The sequence below is a fragment of the Mustela lutreola genome, chromosome 3 (genome assembly GCF_030435805.1).
Source record: "Mustela lutreola isolate mMusLut2 chromosome 3, mMusLut2.pri, whole genome shotgun sequence".
In the NCBI taxonomy this organism is placed as follows: Eukaryota; Metazoa; Chordata; class Mammalia; order Carnivora; family Mustelidae; genus Mustela; species Mustela lutreola.
This window is the reverse complement of record NC_081292.1, coordinates 166,164,297-166,181,929: the sequence shown is the minus strand read 5'-3', so window position 1 is coordinate 166,181,929 and position 17,633 is coordinate 166,164,297. Positions and strand designations below refer to the sequence as shown.

Sequence of the window (17,633 nt, the reverse complement as noted above, 5' to 3'; positions counted from 1 at the left end):
TTTGTTTCCCAACCTGGGCCCAGCACAAAGCGCACCAAACTCATGGTTATCGGATGCCATTGGGTCCATGGCGCTGTCGTCGGGGCTGTGCCCACCCATGCCAGAGAGCACTGGGGGGGGGGGCGTGGGAGGGCAGACCAGGGCCTCCACGGGCCCTGGTAACACGGTCCACACCGCTGGCCAACAAACCTCTCCTATCATGAGGTGCTGGAGAGCCCACACGGCAGACGCCGCAGCTTTGCATCTGCAGCTGGAGAGTTCACGGGAGGTGGAACCGCCCAACGGATGGATGACCACCGCTCCTGAATGGATGGACCCCGTCTCCCAGGAGACTGGCACCCTTGGTGGCTGACGCACAACCTTAAGAACCACAGCATTTGATAACTGGGAACTCCTCCTGTTGTGTGCTGTGCAAACCCTTGCTTCCAGGACCGGGAGGGGCTGGCGTGTTTGCTCTCAGTCTGTGACCTGCACAGCGGGCCCAGCCTCTGAGCAGCACGGCCGCAAAGCCCTGGGAGTGCCGCATCACCGAGGCCACCAGGTGCACCAAAGATTCCAGCGAGTCAGAACACAGACAGAAATGGGAACCCAGCACTGTGTTCCAGCTGTCCCCCGACAGTGATGCCCATCATCCTGCGCACCCCATGGGCACTTTGGATGGTGAGACTGCATAGGCCCCCAGGGCAAGGCCAGACACTGGGCCAGACCCTCCGCCGACCCATCTCCTCTATGCCCCAACCCCACACCCCCATGGCTCCAGGCCCCACATGCCTCCCAGCTCTCTGTGCAGTGCTCACCCAGCCCTGGTGATGCTGGGACATCCCTCCTCTCTCCCTGCCACCCCCCACCACCAGGAATGAACAGCAGGGGCAGTGCTGCCTGTTGAGGCCATCCCACAGACCCACAACTGGCCCGAGGAGCAGTCTCTCCTAGGCCGGACACCGCAGCCCAGGCCTCTCCCAGCTGCTCCCTTCAATTTGCTAGGAGCACAACCTGGCAGGCCAGTGCAGTGATGGGGTGCTGGGACACATGCCCACCCCAGAGGTGGCCCCACATACCCATGGGTTCTCTGCCTCAGTGTCCCCAGGTTTCCTCCGCGGTTCCTGCCCCACTCTTGGCAGGACCTTGGCTTCCCCTGATGAACTCAACTCTAAGCAACAAGTGTTTAGGACCCGAGTCCCCCCAAAAGCTCCTACTAGATAGGTATGGAACGGCCAGATGTTGGTCGCCTCAGCAGAGCCCCGGACATGCCCACGGGTTTGCATCTGCAGGGCTCCTCCCATGGGGAGGCCTAACACCCTGTCCCGGGCTCATTCCTCCAGGATTCAGCCAGGAAGCTTCTGTCCTGCCGTGGGCAGGTGTCCCAGCACCCCATCACTGCACTGGCCTGCTCCATCCCACCGCTGCGCCACCCTCCAGGATGGGGCTGGATGTGTGCATGCACTCTGCTTCTAATCACCATGGGACGTCCCGGGTAAAACGTCCACATGGGAAAAGACTTGGATGCCATTCGAGAGACATAACCGCCTTCGGTAAATGAAGTCCAAGGGTTGGCATCCAATGTCTTCACAATGGCATGTCCCAAATGGGAGGCGGAGCCTCTGAGGACTGGCCTGGGCGCTGTGAGCTCGGTGGGACCACTGAACAGCATGTGCCATGAGGCTAAGACAGGAAGCACTCTGTGCATTTCACCATGACAACAAAAAATTATTTTTGTTTTTTTGTTTAAAAAAAAAAGCTACCCTAACCCCCCCAAAACACCTTATGGAAGTAACAGAAGTTGAAATGTCAATCTTTAGGTCATGCCTGAAAGGTTGGGGGATGTGAAATCAATCTGCTCGGCTGCTCAATTTAAAGGCAAATCTCAGTTCATTCAAAGATTAAAGTTACCACTTCCAAATATCCAGTTTCTCTGACATCTTTGATAAACTTTATAAAATCACATTTAAATGAAAGTCGCGATTTAGAAGCACACGTAATCCCAGTGTCATTTCCTGACGGCATGGGCGACCTGCTCGCCCCCAGACGGCAGGCAGGCGAGGGCTGAGAGTGCACCGTGCTGTCTGTCCGCCTAGAGCCCTCGCCTGGGCTCGGCAGACTTCAAAGCCCGTCTGGCGGCACGCTGGTTTGAATTAGGGTTGCCGTTTCTCCTCGATCTGAGCCCGGGGAGAAAGTGCCGCTCCTTCTGGATTTCATTAGGGGCACCTTTCTTATCTCTTCTTCATCTCAGGCTTGATCTCCTGAAATGCAACGTGGCAGGCAACGGGTCTGAGTAACAAGGTGCTGCCCCCGAGGCACACACTGTCCCTGGGGGACCTCCCGACCAGGGGGAGAAGCACAGAAGAAAGGGGAAAGCGGATCCTGACCCTTCTTTCCCCATCGATCGATACCCAGGGAACCATAAATTGTAAACTTCAAAGTGCTATTTTACATTAAAATCAATAAAAAAACCCCAATCCTGAAACAATTTTCCTTTTCAAAGGAGCTATTTAAGCTTTACAAAGTTCATTTGATAAGGTATCATCGTCTACACGCTTGGCAAAAGATGAAAACAGAATGTCAACAGCAACTCAGAGCGAAGGGTTCATCTTAAAGGCTGGCCCAGGGCGGGGGTCTGGGGTGGGGGTGGGGTCCCAGGGGCTGAAGGACAACCTCCCGGAGCCGGGTGTCCCCATGCTGGGACCAGAGCACCTAAGGGACGTGGTCCCGTGGAAGCCTGGCCGTGAGCAGGCGTGGTCATGCAGAGCCCCCCGCCCCCAACACTGTATCCCAGTCCTAGCACAGTGCCACCCTCTGCCCACGCCAGAGCTGGCCCCATGGTGCCCCAAGAGGGCTTCCACCTCTTGGGCGGGGATAGGATAAAGGGGTGCTCGCTGCAGGGTGCCCCCTGGACAGCCAGGAGGACACCACTGCTGGTGCTGCCCCGTCCGGACCTCGAGTTGCTGGCAGGTGACCGTGTACACTGGCGAACTTCCAGATGTTGTACCATTTGGGGGCGTCCCTCTCCCTTAAATTAGATAAGCAACTGCCAGAATTATATTCCTTCCTGATCAGGAGTAAGAAGAACCATCAATGTTAAACCAATGAGATAAGAGGGAAAGTGATGCAGGGGATGATCCCGGCAGAGAAGCACCTAGGGTGGTGTTGGGCTCCGACCTGGGAATACGGCTGCCCTGCCCGAGAGGCTACCCTCCTGCCCCGGCCTCTTCACACCTGAGCCGTTGCTTCTGTGAGCCACGGAGCAGCTGGGAAGGGAACTGCCAGCCACAGAGCACCTCCTGTGCTCAAAGCCAACCACCATGCTGAGTTTAGACAGGAGCCAGGAGATGCTGCGAGGGCTCCTGTGGCCCACAGAGGTCCCCATGGAGCAGGGGGCCATGGCCCCAGCAGAATGCTCACAGACCAGTCCCTGAATGGAGTTGCACCACCAGAGATATGCACGTGCACATGTGGGCACACCTGCACGAATGCCTCTACATGCACGGCCACGTGCACACGTATCCGCAGACACGCATACACACGTGTCCACAGAGCCGTGCGCATCACCCCGGATCCCATCTCTCCAAACTGTGCAAATGCCCATGTCTGCTGGGCACCACGAGGGGGACTGAAGCCACAGCCCCAGATGCGTCCGCGTGTGCAGGAAGAAGAGCAAGGCTGGAGAACATCAGGAAAACGGAACAAGAGCTGGGGACGAGGCAGCGGCACTTGATTGCTTCGTGACTGCCCTGCGGGACAGAAAGCCAGGACACTCACCTGAAGGCCGCCAAGTACTCTGCATCTCCCATGGGGGGGTCAAGGCCACCAGTGAAAGCCATGTTGACATTGAAGCCCACGCCTGGCCCCGTGCCCACCTGCATTGAAGAGAGAAGCTCCCATCACGGACCCTTGTCCAGAGACCCATCAGGGCTCCTGACCCTTGGGGCCCCACAGCAGAGCCCCCATGGCCTTTGACTTGCAGACTTCCCCAGCGGAGCATGGTCACAGAATGCGGGGCCGTTGGCCACTCGCACGTTGGGGAGCTCTGGGAGCTGCCCAGAGGCGCGGCAAGACTGACAGTGGGGCCTTGCAGACGCCCTGGGGGGCCCAGAGAAATCCGTGAATGAGGCCATCCTTCTCTACTTCATTCCAAGAAGTAAGATCCAGAATCTGAAGACACTCTTCCCCTGGGTGCTGGGGCCCCTTTGTTCAGGGAGGGCAGGCTCCGCGGGGGGATTGGCGGTGTCACAGAGGACACTCTGAGCCCAATCCCCCCTCCCGTGGCCCCAGACAGGTACAGGACAGCACTGGTGCCCCGCCTGGGGGATGGACAATCCCAGGGGCCCAGAGGAATGGGGGGGGTGCTCCATGCCTACTCTCGGTCTGCCTAGATTAGAGCCAGAAATCAGGTCCAGTCTGTCTTTGAACTTCAGACAAAATAAAGGTTGCATGCACACACATGACGGAATACCGTCTGACCACTGCCGGAGACGGTGTGCGGTGAGCGTGAACAGGAGGCCAGGGCTCGTGTGTGTGCAGGGCTGGGCATCCTGGTGCTCTTACATCCCAGGCAGCCCCACCTCGGCCCCTCCGACGGCCCGGCGCACCAGTGGGTGGCCCCTGCTTACCTCGTCTGGAGCCCCGCTGCCTGGAAAGAAATTCCCGTCGTCATAGCGGTGGAGGGAGATATACAGGACGTTCGGGTCGCTGTAGAAGGCCTGCTGGGTCCCGTTCCCGTGGTGCACATCCTACAAGAGTGGGGAAAGCTGACTCAGCACCGGCACACACCTCCAGCAGGGCCTGGAGGGAGCGGGGATGAGGGGACCGAAGGAACAGGCCCCAGGTGTGTCCCAGCCGGTCTTCTTCTCCTAAGACCACCAACTTCCACCAGGCCACACTGTGCGCTGGGACGAGCTGCTGTGAGTCATGTGCTCATGGACTATACTGCACTTGACGCCAGGCTCACGGGGACAAAGGTTCCAGCCCACTGAGGGCCAACGCTGGACAGATTTCCCTGGTGCCTCTGGGTCTCAGCCACCTCAGGGTCCCGTGCCCAGTGCCCAGCACTGAATCTTACTGGGTATGCCGGGCTGTGTGGTGTTGCCTTTCCCAAATGGAGAAGGACCCTGCAGTATGTGGGATAATCCTTCCTGGGCATTTGCTTTCTTTTCCCCTTGAGACAATTATCAAATCATAAAGACTGAACTGAATAGGGAAAAAAAAAAAAAAATTAACCCCTTTGGTGTCCATTCCCAGTGTCAGAAGCTGGAGGCTTGTTTTGGGAGTTCAGATACTAAACACAGCGTTTGTAAACTAGAGTTCACCCTCTTGGGGCAGGGGGGCCGTGAGAAGCAACATCACCACAGGAAAAGGGAAGGAGGCTAAGAGCATGAAGGGGTCACCGGGCTGAAGTGGGAAGGCGGTTTCCGCCAGGAGGAACTGAGACACACAGTGCCACATCTGGTGTGTGAGAGAGTAGCCCAGGTCCTTAGGTGGACATGTGAGTTCGTAGCTGTCACAGCTACGCCCCCCTACCCCCCCGCCGCCCACCAAGCCTCCTCTCAACAAGGTCTCGCCAAGGATCCTCCTTCTGTTGCTTCTCTCAACCACAAGCCCATTTCCAGACACTTCCAGGCCCAGCTACCGGCAGGACCAGCTGATGGATGTGAGGAGTCCTCGTGACAGGTTTGAGCTTTTGTTTTCTACATTTCAGGTAGTTTCCAGAAAGTTAAGGTCTCCAAATCCAATGTTGATGGAAGCAGAAAGCCCCTTCCTGTCTGCACATGGGACGCTATCTGCATGGGGAAGCGCATGGGCTCCTCAGCCCCCAGCCCTCTTGGGGAACAGGCCCCACTCACCCAGTCCACTATGAGGGTCTTGCTCACGTCCAGCCGCTGCTGGAGAAGCTTAGCTGCGATGGCCACAGAGTTAAAATAGCAGAAGCCCCTGCAGATGAGCGGAGACAGGAGGAGAAGATGGGTTCTCACCGGTCTTCACATAACGTGCGGCAGAACCGTCTGCAGGCCCAGGAGAATTCAAGGCACAGCTCCCTCAATCGACACTACCAATCGACAGATGGGCCCCCCATGTCCTCCCCCCACCCCATGCACATGGCCATGCCCCGTAGTGAGAAATCCACTCCACAATGTACACGCACGCCCCGCTCCCTGGCCCGGATTGATCTGCAGCCGCTCGCTGACCAGCCTCCGTGGGGCGCTACGCTCCCCAAGTGTGAGGTCACCTATCCAACCTGCTTCCTGTTTATCTGTCCGGGCACACAGATGTGCGACAGTGAGCACACGTCACTCCCGTGAGCAATAGCAGAGTCCTCTTCTTCGAGAGTACAAAAACACGCCAACAATGGGATTTGAGTAAAACCAACAATCTTCTAACCCCGACCATTCCCCTTGCCTGAATTACTGCAGAAACAGGCAAACCTAGGTGGTTTTGTTTTGGGAACCCAGGCAAGCAACCTGCAAGCCCCCCACAGTGGGATGACAGGCTCTGAGTTGCTGAAACCCACAGCAGCAAGGGCATGTGCATCCCAAACACCCCAACAGCTTCCCCAACATGCTCCTTTGTGCTCCATCTGGGTCCGTTTGGGTTCCTGCTCCAGAATATCCAACAACTTAGAATCAAATGAGAAAGCTGCCTTCAGAGGAAGGAAGCACATAGGAGCCTGTCCCTCAGGGAGGGTTCTGAGTCATGGTGTGACTGAGCCCCAGGGTTTCTCGGGGAAGGCAGCACAGGCTAACCCGAAGCCGCTCTCGGAGCTCACATGCACCCCCGCCTCACTGGAGAGGAGAGTCCTTGCTCAAACCACGGTTCGATGCTCTCACTTCCGGATGCAGAGGACAGAGGGTTCCCACCTGCCCGGGAACAAAAGTCCCAGCTCCTTCGGGAATCCAGGTTCAGCCTGCGGTTCCTCAGCCTGGTTCTTCTGGTTACTCCTGACCAGGCTCCAGAGTCCCCTCCCTGCGCTCCTGGTTTCCCAGCTGAGCTCCGTTTGCATGGTCCTTGCTTTGCCATCTGACCCTCAGCTACTCATTCCTCAGGGGAGAGCCCAGACGTCACCTCTCCCACCTCCCACGGTGCCCGTCCTACTCGCTGGACTGGTTTCACAGATCCCATAAGAAGCCGCGTCTTGCCCAGGCACCCAGGTACTTGGTGCACAGCTGGTGAGGCCCAGAGTCAGGTCTCTGGAACCCTGTCCCAGGCGGGTCCCTACCTGCCAGTGCCTCTCCCCAGGGCAATCTGCACGCCACACTTGCTGCCTCGCCAGCTCCACAGGTGTGCGCACAGTAGGGCTATCAGAATCCCACCCAGAGTCAGGTCAGCCTCAGCCGTATCAGACCATAAGCAGGTCAGCGGGACAGCCACATGGGGTTTGGTCAGAATGTTCTAGAACAATGATGTACCACATGAACTTGTTCTAAGGCAATTTAAGTCTCCACCCAATTTTTTTATAACAGAGGGAGGGCTGAGGAGACTTCTCCAGACTGATGTTTGCAAGTTCCTGGTTCGATTAGAAAATGTAACCCACAGGCTCTGGAGCCACGTTTTCACTCAAGTAAGTGTAGCCCAGCCCTTTGAGAAAGGGAATCAGAACCCGGCACCCCGGCCTGCCATGGCCACGTGTCTACTTACATGGGTGTGCTCTCCTCCGCATGATGTCCTGGAGGACGGACCACGGCAAAGCCATTCTGCACATGACACCAGGTGGGGGAAACAGGGAGGAAGAGGGGTTCACGTCAGTGAGAGAATGAGCACAGAGTGGACTGCTGGCAGGTTCAAACAAAGACACAGGCACACTCCGGTCTGCATTTGGCCTTAACTTGAACCATAGAAAACAAGCGAACCGTTTAGTGAGAAGCAGCAGCTCGGAGGCTCTCAGAGGCTGGAGAAGCTGCCCCTCCAGGACCTTGAAGCCACTGATGCTTTAAAGGGCTGTCTGTAAACCGCTCTTAGCCCTTGCCACGAAAATGACTTCAGTAGGCATCTCTCATCTCACTAGTGGGAAGCTATGTGGTCGTGGTTGGCCACAGCGTCCCCAGGGCCAGCTCCGGGAGGTAGGGTGAGGGACAGGCATGTGGGGCCTCACCTTCTGCACCCACAATGCTGCAGGACCAGCCCATCCCTATGCACAGGCCCCACACAGCAGTTCTCAGAGTGCAGGCTGCAGACCCTCAGGGGGTCCCTGTGCCCTTGCGGGGGCCTGTTCTCCTAACCACCCTGATTCAGTCTGCCCTTCTTGCCCGGGTGCCAGGCAGCGCGGTGGACTGCTGGTGTGGGGGAGGGGTCCGGAGTGTTTCCCCAGCACGCTTCTGCAGGGGAAATGCAGTTCCCAGGGGGAACCTCTGATGCGGTGGGGACCGTAACTGATTTCATCGGGTCCCCACCCGTGAACGCACACCTGACACCTCAAGCGAATGAAGGCAAAGGACGAGCAAGTGCGTGTGGGGAGAGCCCACGGGTGTCAACAGGGGCCAGACTTGATCTTCCCTGTGAAGATGAGAAGCTGGGCAGACGTGTGTCCTGAGCCCCTCCTGACCCTCAGGGGACCCTCCTGACGAGAAGCGCGCTGCTACTAACAGTCTCAAGAATCAGTGTTTCCTGACACTGTAACAGGATGGGGCCGGGCTGCTGGAAGAGCTACAGACTTCACGAGCCTGTATTTCCCAACGGGGAGGACGCCATGTTGCAAACGTCTGGTGTGGACAAGAGCTCCCATCAGCCTGCCATACCCAGTGGGCTTCACCACGGCTATTTCGGGGTCCACACTGCCACGTGAGGACCAGTGGTGGGGCACCAAGAAGTATCTCCACGGTTCTCCAAGACAGCGGTGCAGACACCCTCCCTCTCCCTGACGGGCCAGGTTCCTTTATGTGCCTCTGCAGAATGACGGGCCCCAGAGACAGAGGCAGAAGCAGGTCTGGGATGGCAGCTCGTCCGCTCGGATGGACATTACTGTTAGTTTCCCTTTCTCAGTCTGCACGTCTACTACAGTCAGCGGCGATGACACACTCATACACAAAGTCTCCTGGGGATCAGCAGTGGTGAGAGTGTCAGGTGTTCCCAAGACCCCACCTCCGTGGTGAGCCGCTGCACCATCCCGTGGACGCCACAAACATGGGGAGTGGTCCTGTGGATCCGCAGGGCCCACCTTTGCCCCGGGACAGGAGCTGTCCTCCCCATTACTGTCCCCCAGCCCGGGAAGCCCCTGTAAGTTTTCTCTCCAGGCCCAGATCTGCAGGGTGCTCACCAACCTTCAGCTCCCCCGTGGCCACCTTGAAGACCAGCTCAAGCACGCAGCCCACGGCCAGCCGGGCGGCCCCCGACGAGTGCACCTCGTTCCATATCGTGTCACTGTCAACCTGCCGAGACAAGGGTCCTGCCTGAGGTGGCATCGCGGCTGCTACCCTGCCCCCACTCCTACAGGGGCTGCACAGTTGGGGGCTTGCCAAGCCCGTGTGCGCCACCTCTGAGATCCCAGCACGCTGATGGTGCCACACACCAACCTATTTGAAAATAGGCCACAAATTACTAAATAAGGCAAGAACCCTAAATGCAGCAGGAATGAAACATGCCCTTCCTGAGGGCTCCCTGCTGTCCTTGCAGAGCAATGGCATCATGGTCACCATGCCCCTCGTCTGTCTGGTTTCACTGCAAGCACAGGGAGCACTCCCTCTCTGCAGAGGGAAATGCAAGCAAAGTGGGAATCGGGCCTTCCCGCAGGACGGCTGGACTTCACGCTGACTCTAAAAGGCTGCTCCGGCTGTGGGACGAGTGTGCTGGCGACAAGAGTGGGACAGGTGTGGGGGAACCAGCCCTCTGGGGCCCTCTTAGGGGGCCACCCCACCTCAGACCGAGAAATGTGTGTGGCACAGACACACCAGGTAATTTGTTTGTGTTGTGGTGTATTTGTTTACTTAGGCACATTAGATTTCTTTTGGAGCTCCGGCTACTGTGGGTGTTAAGGACCGAGAAACTTCGGCAGGCAGTTCTGCAAGTCAGCGGGGGCAGGACTGGAGGGTCCAGATGAAGCACGCCACCCTGGGTGCCAGGTCAGGGCACCCGAGCACCACTTCCCACTATGGGGCCGCTGGAGGCTCGGCCAGGCTCACGTGCCCTTCGTGGGACGCACCCAGCCCAGCGAAGGTTTGAAGAGGCCATGCGTTTACAGGCTGGTTGCCTGTAACACGGAGTCCACCGAGTCTACGTGAGCGCCCCTCCTTCCCAAATCAACATCCTCTGGGCACTGAACGCTCTGGGATGACAGGGACCAGGCAGCTCCACGCAGAGGTGACGCAGCCAAGCCTGTGCCTGCACAGGTCCGTCCAGAAGCCCACGGGCCTCTGCCCACCTGGCAGAAACACGGGTCATTATGCGGGGCCGACGGATTTCCTGCAGTGAATGCTTGAAGCCTCATCTTCAAAGCAAGATGACTGAAAATACATTTATGAGGGGTTCAAGCCATTTCCGGAGGAGCGGTACTCTGTGAGAGCTATTCTTTTCAATGACCAAACCTCTGTGTTCTTTAAATAGCTTCCAAATGTCCAAAGATCGCTCTGCACTTTGCCGACTCTCCCCAGCATTAATATTCAACTTTCAAAGCCTGGCTCTGGTGTACACTGGACTGCTATTCAGGGAAGTAGCCATTCAAACACGACTGTCCTGGGCCAGCTAATTCAGCTGCAGAACCCGCTCGGTAACTTCGAAGGTGACAGTCCTTGGGCAGGAGTGACAGGCGGGGCGGGGGTCCCACCAGCTGCTGCGCCTTCCAGGAGGGTGAGGACGTCTGGGGCAGGCCAGCCAGAGGCTGCGCTCCTGAAGACTGAAGGTAGTTTACACGAACCTACCCAGATGATTTCTCCCTAGCACGTGAGGATTTGGGGAGGGAGGCTGGACACCCTCCACATGCTTTGACGGCTCTCTGTGCTTGACTCCACGGCAGAAAGGTCCCCCAGATGTCCTGCCTACAGTGCGTGACCGGGTCCCAGGCTGTCACTGTCCTCAGAAAACCCATCAAGACATCCTGAGGCTTCGGGGCTGGAGTCCTCCAGTGGCTGGCCACCGGCTCCCTGCTGGCCTGGCCCAGGATGGCCGGGGTACAGCCCTGAGTGCCAGGGGCATGAGGCTCCGGGAGGGCTACAGTGGCAGTACGATCGGGCGCTAATGCAGAAGTGGCAACCAGAGGAAAGAGCAAAGGCCAGCTCCATGCTTCCCCACCGCAACACTAGGAACAGGAGGAGGAAATATGGAGGCCACTTCTGCAGATATTTACAAGGGCTGCACCTGGGGCAGCCAATTCTGGGCATATCATGGCCCTCAGGGAGCCACGGAGCTGGGGGCATAGCCCCAGGGTAGCCAGGGCCAGCAAAAGGCCACACCCCTGGCAGGGAGGGGAATCCAACCACACCAAGTCCCCTGAAGGGGAAACTAGGGACTATGAGGAGGTGAGCATAGAGGAAGTTTCTTTTATTTGCTTTGAAAAAAAAGTTATAGTGATCCAAAGCCTCTCCTTAGCTCAGTTAAGGAGAAAACGACACCCCAAACCCGAAATGCTAAATCAAAGTAACTTCCAGGAAAAGCGGAACAGCCTCTCCATCCGTATCACTACCCAGAGCACCCAAGCTCCCAACCACACTTTGGCTCCTGGACTCTACTTTGCTTTCCTGACCCCCCGGGGCGGCCCCCACATAGGGGACATGGTACGCCCCAAGGAGCACTATGCTTCTCCGCCCTCCCCGTACAGGTGATGACGGAAAACCACCGCGAGAGGACCGTCCCTGAAACACGCTGTGGCTCACATGGTCCACTAATTCATCCGCCCAGCTGGCCTTCGTGGGATGTCCCACAATCTCCCTGCTCCGGAGCACGTCTGGCCTGGATGTGAAGGTGGGGGTGGGTCAGTTTGCGGGGGCTGAGCTTGGACTCACACTGCGGGTGGGGTGGGGGGACTGCCTGGCTCCAGGCCCTGGGCCTGACTGTAGCTTTCATTTGCAAATTATAAATCCTGCCTTGCCCAGCACACTGGCTGCAGGGCAGCCGAATCCAAGCCTTTTCAAGTCTGGCCAAAAATTTGCCCCGAATTAAGAGATTGCAGCCTACTTACAATACAAAATAAAATAACTCTAGGGGGCTTGGTGGCAGTATGAGTAAATGCCGTTTGTTCTCTTTCTGACGGGATAATTTTCAAAGCAGTGAGTTTTGTAAAGACTCAGGAAGAAAACAATTTTGTTTCATTTCCATAACAGAATCCAGACCTTGAGCCTCACCCCGCCATCTGTAATTAGGCACGCGCTCTGCTGCTGCATAGCCCCGACCCAGGCGGCCTCGCCGTCCGCGCCGTCTGTCCTGCCTTGCCTCTCCGTGGCTGGCCGCACCCTCGCCTGCGCCACAGAACTTTGAAGAACAGGTCCAGGGGCCTGCTCTGGCCCCTCCCTTAACAAGGAACTCTGGCTAGGGCCGCCTGACCTTGGCTGTGCCCCAGCAGGGGTGGATGCCCAGCCTGGGAGCATCCTTCCCATGTCGGCACCCAGAACTGGGTTAGGGAAAGCCAGGCACAGAATAACCGGTTCTCCTAAGGGTTGGCCTGAGCAGGTCTGCTTAAGGGCATCACTGCTCGTGGAAAAGCAGCAGGCTCAGCCTGGTGAGCAGCTCTGCACACTGCACGTGGCCCGTACACACTATGCCCCCATGTCCCGAGCTTCACCTGGGGCTTTGGGCCGGCACGGGTTGGGGGTGTGCGCTGGGACCACCCACCCCCTTACTCTACTGCATGACAGATCCCTGGACTGAGCGACGGGCAGGCTATTTCTCCGTCGGTGAGGAGGGGACCCCACAGACCAGATCTCGTTTCCCGAGGTGAGCGTGGGGGCCGGACGACCTTCCCGGAGGACGGTGCCCAGGTCTGGCCCCCCAGATGCTCCCAGGCCCCCAGGCCTTTGAAGCCACACGTGGGAGCGTGGGGCAGCCCCGCCTGCCAGACCCTGTTTATGGAAAACACCTGGCAGCAATTATCCACTCCTCGGAAAACAGAGCAGAGATTTCTGCGGCCACTGAGACCCCCGAGAACAAACAGGACATTATTTACACATTAAAGAAATACTTACCCCAACACCACCGCAGGGCAGCCTGACGAACACGGACGTTAGCGAGCCTGCAGGGAGAAGTACAGCCAAGGTCAGGAGAGCAAGTTCACAGGCGCCCTGCCTCCATGGAGCACAGCATGGGCTCTGGAAACAGGGTGCCCACGCGGCGCTTACAGATCATGTATCCACGGACCGAAGGAAAAACTGGTTCCAAGGCTACCAACCCATCACTGTGTGATCAGCTGCGGGGGCCGCCCCGGTGTTGAGGGTGGCAGAATGGCTCGGGTGGAGAGGAACAGCCCCTGTGGAAAGACCTGGAATTCTCCATGGCCGTAGCACTCTTCTGAGGCATGGGCCCCAGAGGTGAGCCTTTCCTTCCAGCCGGAGCTCACATACATCCCTCGAAACAACCCGAAAGGCTGTGTCCCCAGCACATCTCGCTAACGAAAGTGACCTTGGCTCCTCAGGAAGCGGACCCACTGGCCCTGACACTCCCGGGTTTCGAGGCTCCGGTGAGCCCTTCAGACACTGAGGGCACTCTCGGGGATGTGAAGAGTGACAGCCCCTCCCCATTTATAAACATTCTGAGTCCACCTGGATGGTATGAAGCTAAGAAACCATGTTGGAGCTGGCCATCCAGGAGCCCTTCCCCAGCCCAAGAGACATAGAGGCAAGTCCTGTCTCCCAAAGGGCTCAGCCCTGTGCCTTGGGGACAAAAACACGGACTGTCCTCTTCCTCAATGTGACCCTGTGCTGGCTGACAACAGCCTAAAGCTCACCTATCAAAGGGGAGAGTCTCCGCTCCCCCCCAAGGGTGACGCTCTGGCTTGTGTGGCTGCTGCCCTGCCAGGGCTGACCCAGGAGGGCCTCTCTGCTGCCTGGCTACCCCCTGATCCCCACACCTTGCTCTGTGGCCCCCAGGCCTCTCCAGGCAAGTTCCTCAAGCCAGCTTCAGACTCTGCATGTTCTCTAGGGGGAGGCCCACTCCCAGCACCTTCTGCCTGATCCAGACAGGCTCCTGCTCTCGATGCTGAGGAATCCCACTGCTGAGGCCCCGGAAGGAAAGAAGTCTTGGGTCCCAGGACCCAGTCTGTGCCTACCTCATCCCAACTCTTGACAGGGACCACACCAGGCTCCAGGCCACCAGGGGCCATGTCGCGCAACAGGCTCTGGCATGCACCCTCCCGCAGCTCCTGTGATGCTCACGTTCCCTGGGGCCACCCCTCCCCCACTGCCTCTGAACAGTCCTCATGCTGCTTCTTCCTGCGCCCCCTACCCCCCAGGCCTCCTCCATGCCATGTCCTCCTGACGGGTCACCACCTGGATCCATGGCTCCCGCTGCCACGTGCTCACGTCAAATGCTGAGCCCTCGTGTTAGCCAATACAGAGAGCTCTGAGCGGATGGGGGGCTGGCCGGGCAGGAAGCGGAATGCTGAGGAGGGCGGCCCCTGGGGGCTGGCCCAATTCCAACCGTGACCCTCTGCAGGGGGCCAACAGGAGGGAGAATACAGGTTGGGGGGCAGGTCCAGGGCAGGAGAGGGCAGAGCTGCCAAGCTGCTGATGGTCCTGCTTTGTCCCGTGTCCTGAAAGGGGCCTTATGGCCTAGGGCATTGACTGAAGCTCGGTGAGCCGCCCTGACAGGCCCAGTCTTGCAAACGTGCCTGGCCCCACGTGGCCCCTGGTGCCAGGGCTATTCTCATGACCAGCTCTTCTTGCGTCATGGACTTTCCCGACACAGGAACATGGCACTTTCTCCCAGGTAACTTCCAGGTCCGTGAGGAGGACTTTAGACACATCTGCCCAAGACGAACGGAAAAGAGCTTCTGCGAAGACACTGGAGTTCTGTTTTCTTGAAATTAGAGTTAATACTGTCTACATAACGTAAATCACCTAGATACCTGACTTGGCTCATTATCGAGCAACCAAAGATCAAAACAGTGAGGAAAGGTGGGCTCTCAGGCACCTCCGGGCGGGCGGTAAGCAGGGAGCTCTGCACGGAGAACAGTTCAAAAACAGCTCCCATGGCCCGTGGCAGTGCAGCTCCTCTCAGCCGCCCCTGGCCTCTGGCCCTTTCTGGCCTCCTGGGCTTTGGGACCTAGGTGAGGCCACATCTGTCCAGAAAAAGATGGCAGCTGAGGCATGAAGGGCCACCGTACTTTTCCCATCATGGCAGCTGCTGACAGGTGTGCTGGGAGGCCCGCGGGTGTAGGAAGGGCACTGGTGTTTCCTCAAGTCATCGTGCCTGGAGTACAGGGCTCTTCTCTCAACCTTTCGGAGCATCCCCAGGCACCACTCAGCCACCTGACCAGGCCCTGTTTCCAGGTGACTGCCATCAGGAGACACACCCTGACCCCAGGGAACCGTGAAGGCTGGGCCCCACACACCTCCGGTGCATGCAGCCCTTGTCAGCCCAGCCGTGCGGAGGGGCATGACCTCAGTGACCACGCAGACCTTCTCGGTAACCGCTTAGAAATTTGTGGATTCCACAAAAACAGGAGGGCAACTCACACAGCAATGTTCAAATGCCCTATTAGGGTTGTTAGCAACACCTGAGATTGAAAGACCCCTCCCTTAGTAGACAGATAGGATAACTAACCGCTTATTTGCTTTTCTGTGAACCGCTGGCTTTTAGGCGTAAATTAGGTTATTAATTGCTTATTAATTGCTCTTTTGCCCTTCTGTAACTGCTTGGCTTATAGAAATAATAGAAGACGCCATGATGGCACTCCTACCTTCCCCCTTCTTGTTCCCCCTCCCTGCCTCTCTCCTCCCGCGCGTGGGCCCTCAGAACCAATCAGCTTGTTCCCCCTTCCCGCCTCTCTCTTTGCGCGCGTGGGTCCCCAAAGCCAATCAGCAAACTCCACTAAGGCCTTTTTCAAAAGTTCTAACTGTCAACCAATCAGTTGCGCCCCACCCAAAACTTGTTTGTACCTGTCTATAAAAACCCGGCACCACCCCAGCTGGGTGTGCTCAGCTAGCAGGAGCTGCTGACCACCCGCAGGCGCGCGCTGACCACCCGCAGGCGCCTGCGTAACAATAAAGAACCTCTTGCTGATTGCATCCAGTGGCAGTGTTGGATTCTTGGGTAAGGGGATCCGCGGGTCTTTCAAGATCATCGCCAACTTTACTATGTCTGGACCAGATGGTAGAACTCCTGGTTAGGACAATCTTCAAACATTTAAAAACCAGTCTCAGGGGGAGAGAAGGTAACCGGTTAGGTGTCCTTGTAGACACAGGAATGGGGTTTTAAACAGTGGTTAGTAGAAAAGAAAGAGGAAACAGTGATTTGGGATATCCTTGCTGTAAACCACATAAACATACGTGTTCTTCACAACAGTGAAATGAACATGAAATACACTGCAAGGCTGTGTCTGGGCCAGGGGAGAAATCGGGATGAGAATGATGGGAAGACATTTCGGCACAGTGGCCAGAAACAGGAGAGGGGGCTTCAGGGACCAGTGATGTCGGCCTGACCCGAGAAGGGGCAACCCTGTCACTGACCCGGGCCCAGGAGGGACCGATGAAGTCAGCTGCTAGGGAAGCTCCGGGCCTTACGTGCCTCACACTTCCCTGAAGGCCCCATAGGCACTTGTCTCTCGTTCCTTATCATCTGTCTTCAACCAAGTTTGAAACTAGCTCCGAGACCCAGTCTGTTCTCCTGCTGGTGTGCTCGAGCCTGCCTCTCCCAGCAACATGGAAATGGGTTATCCTCTCTCTAGCCGACTTCTCAAGTTCAGAGGACACAGGGGCAAAAGGCTTCTTGGGGGTGGCTGGAGCGCCACGTGGCCTCCGGCGCAGACACAGGAGGAGGAACTGAACTGGAGAGAGCCCTGCCACTTAGAATGTGGGTGGGCCACGGATGCTGCACAATATCCTTGGGACAGAGCCCACGTCAGTGCCTTAGTGACAGCGGACACTGCTCTTGACCGTGAGACTACCAGACCAGGTCCTGGTGACCCTGAGGTCGGGGCTTCCTAGTTCTGTGCCTTGCCAGCACTGATGACACCACGGGGCCCACGAGCTCCTTTCCCATGCTGGAGAACCCTCCAGGAAGCCAAGATGTTGCCATGGCAAGAGTGGCATTTCCTGATGGGTCATGCAGGACTCTGGGGAGCGGGCCTCCTGCACCCAACCTCCTGGCTCAGCTCCACCCGAGGCTGCTTACCTTTTCCCCACTGTCTGCATCCTTGAAGGCTCCTTTCTGAAACCGTCTGGCCCCCCACCAGAGAGCTTTTCCTCTGGGCCCAGATGGCACCCGTCTCATTTCTGGACATTTTCTGCCAGGTTCCCACCTCTTTGGCCCATAACTCCCAGGCCCTCCACCAGCCACTTGCCCTCCCGTAGCTATGGCCCCATTTTTCAATCTCCCCACCCTCTAAGTCCTGCTCCATGATGGCTGGGGGGAGGGCCCTGGGCAACCCCTCCCCAGTCCCCTTGCAGTTGCCGTTTTGGGGCATGCTGCAATCCACACGGTAAAGATCCCGGGACCTAAGGCACAGAACACACCAGTCCACCTGTGTCCACAGGGAGCTAGGACCTATCTCCTGTCTCTGGCCAGCT

General features: G+C 57.6%; 1 protein-coding gene across 9 annotated transcripts in view; it reads right to left on the bottom strand.

Moving 5' to 3' along the window:
- Positions 1-17,633, bottom strand: part of HDAC4 (histone deacetylase 4) — a 288,150-nt gene that overhangs the window by 22,354 nt on the left and 248,163 nt on the right. For 8 of the 9 annotated variants that reach the window (XM_059167529.1, XM_059167531.1, XM_059167530.1 and 5 more), the window contains 6 exons: positions 13,095-13,141; positions 9,246-9,353; positions 7,627-7,682; positions 5,838-5,925; positions 4,608-4,727; positions 3,757-3,854 (listed from right to left, as the gene is read on the bottom strand). In XM_059167529.1, the coding sequence (XP_059023512.1) occupies positions 3,757-3,854; positions 4,608-4,727; positions 5,838-5,925; positions 7,627-7,682; positions 9,246-9,353; positions 13,095-13,141 (517 nt within the window). Of the gene's footprint in view, positions 1-1,448; positions 2,241-3,756; positions 3,855-4,607; positions 4,728-5,837; positions 5,926-7,626; positions 7,683-9,245; positions 9,354-13,094; positions 13,142-17,633 lie in introns of those variants that run through there. The other variant, XM_059167534.1, reaches the window with a different exon arrangement.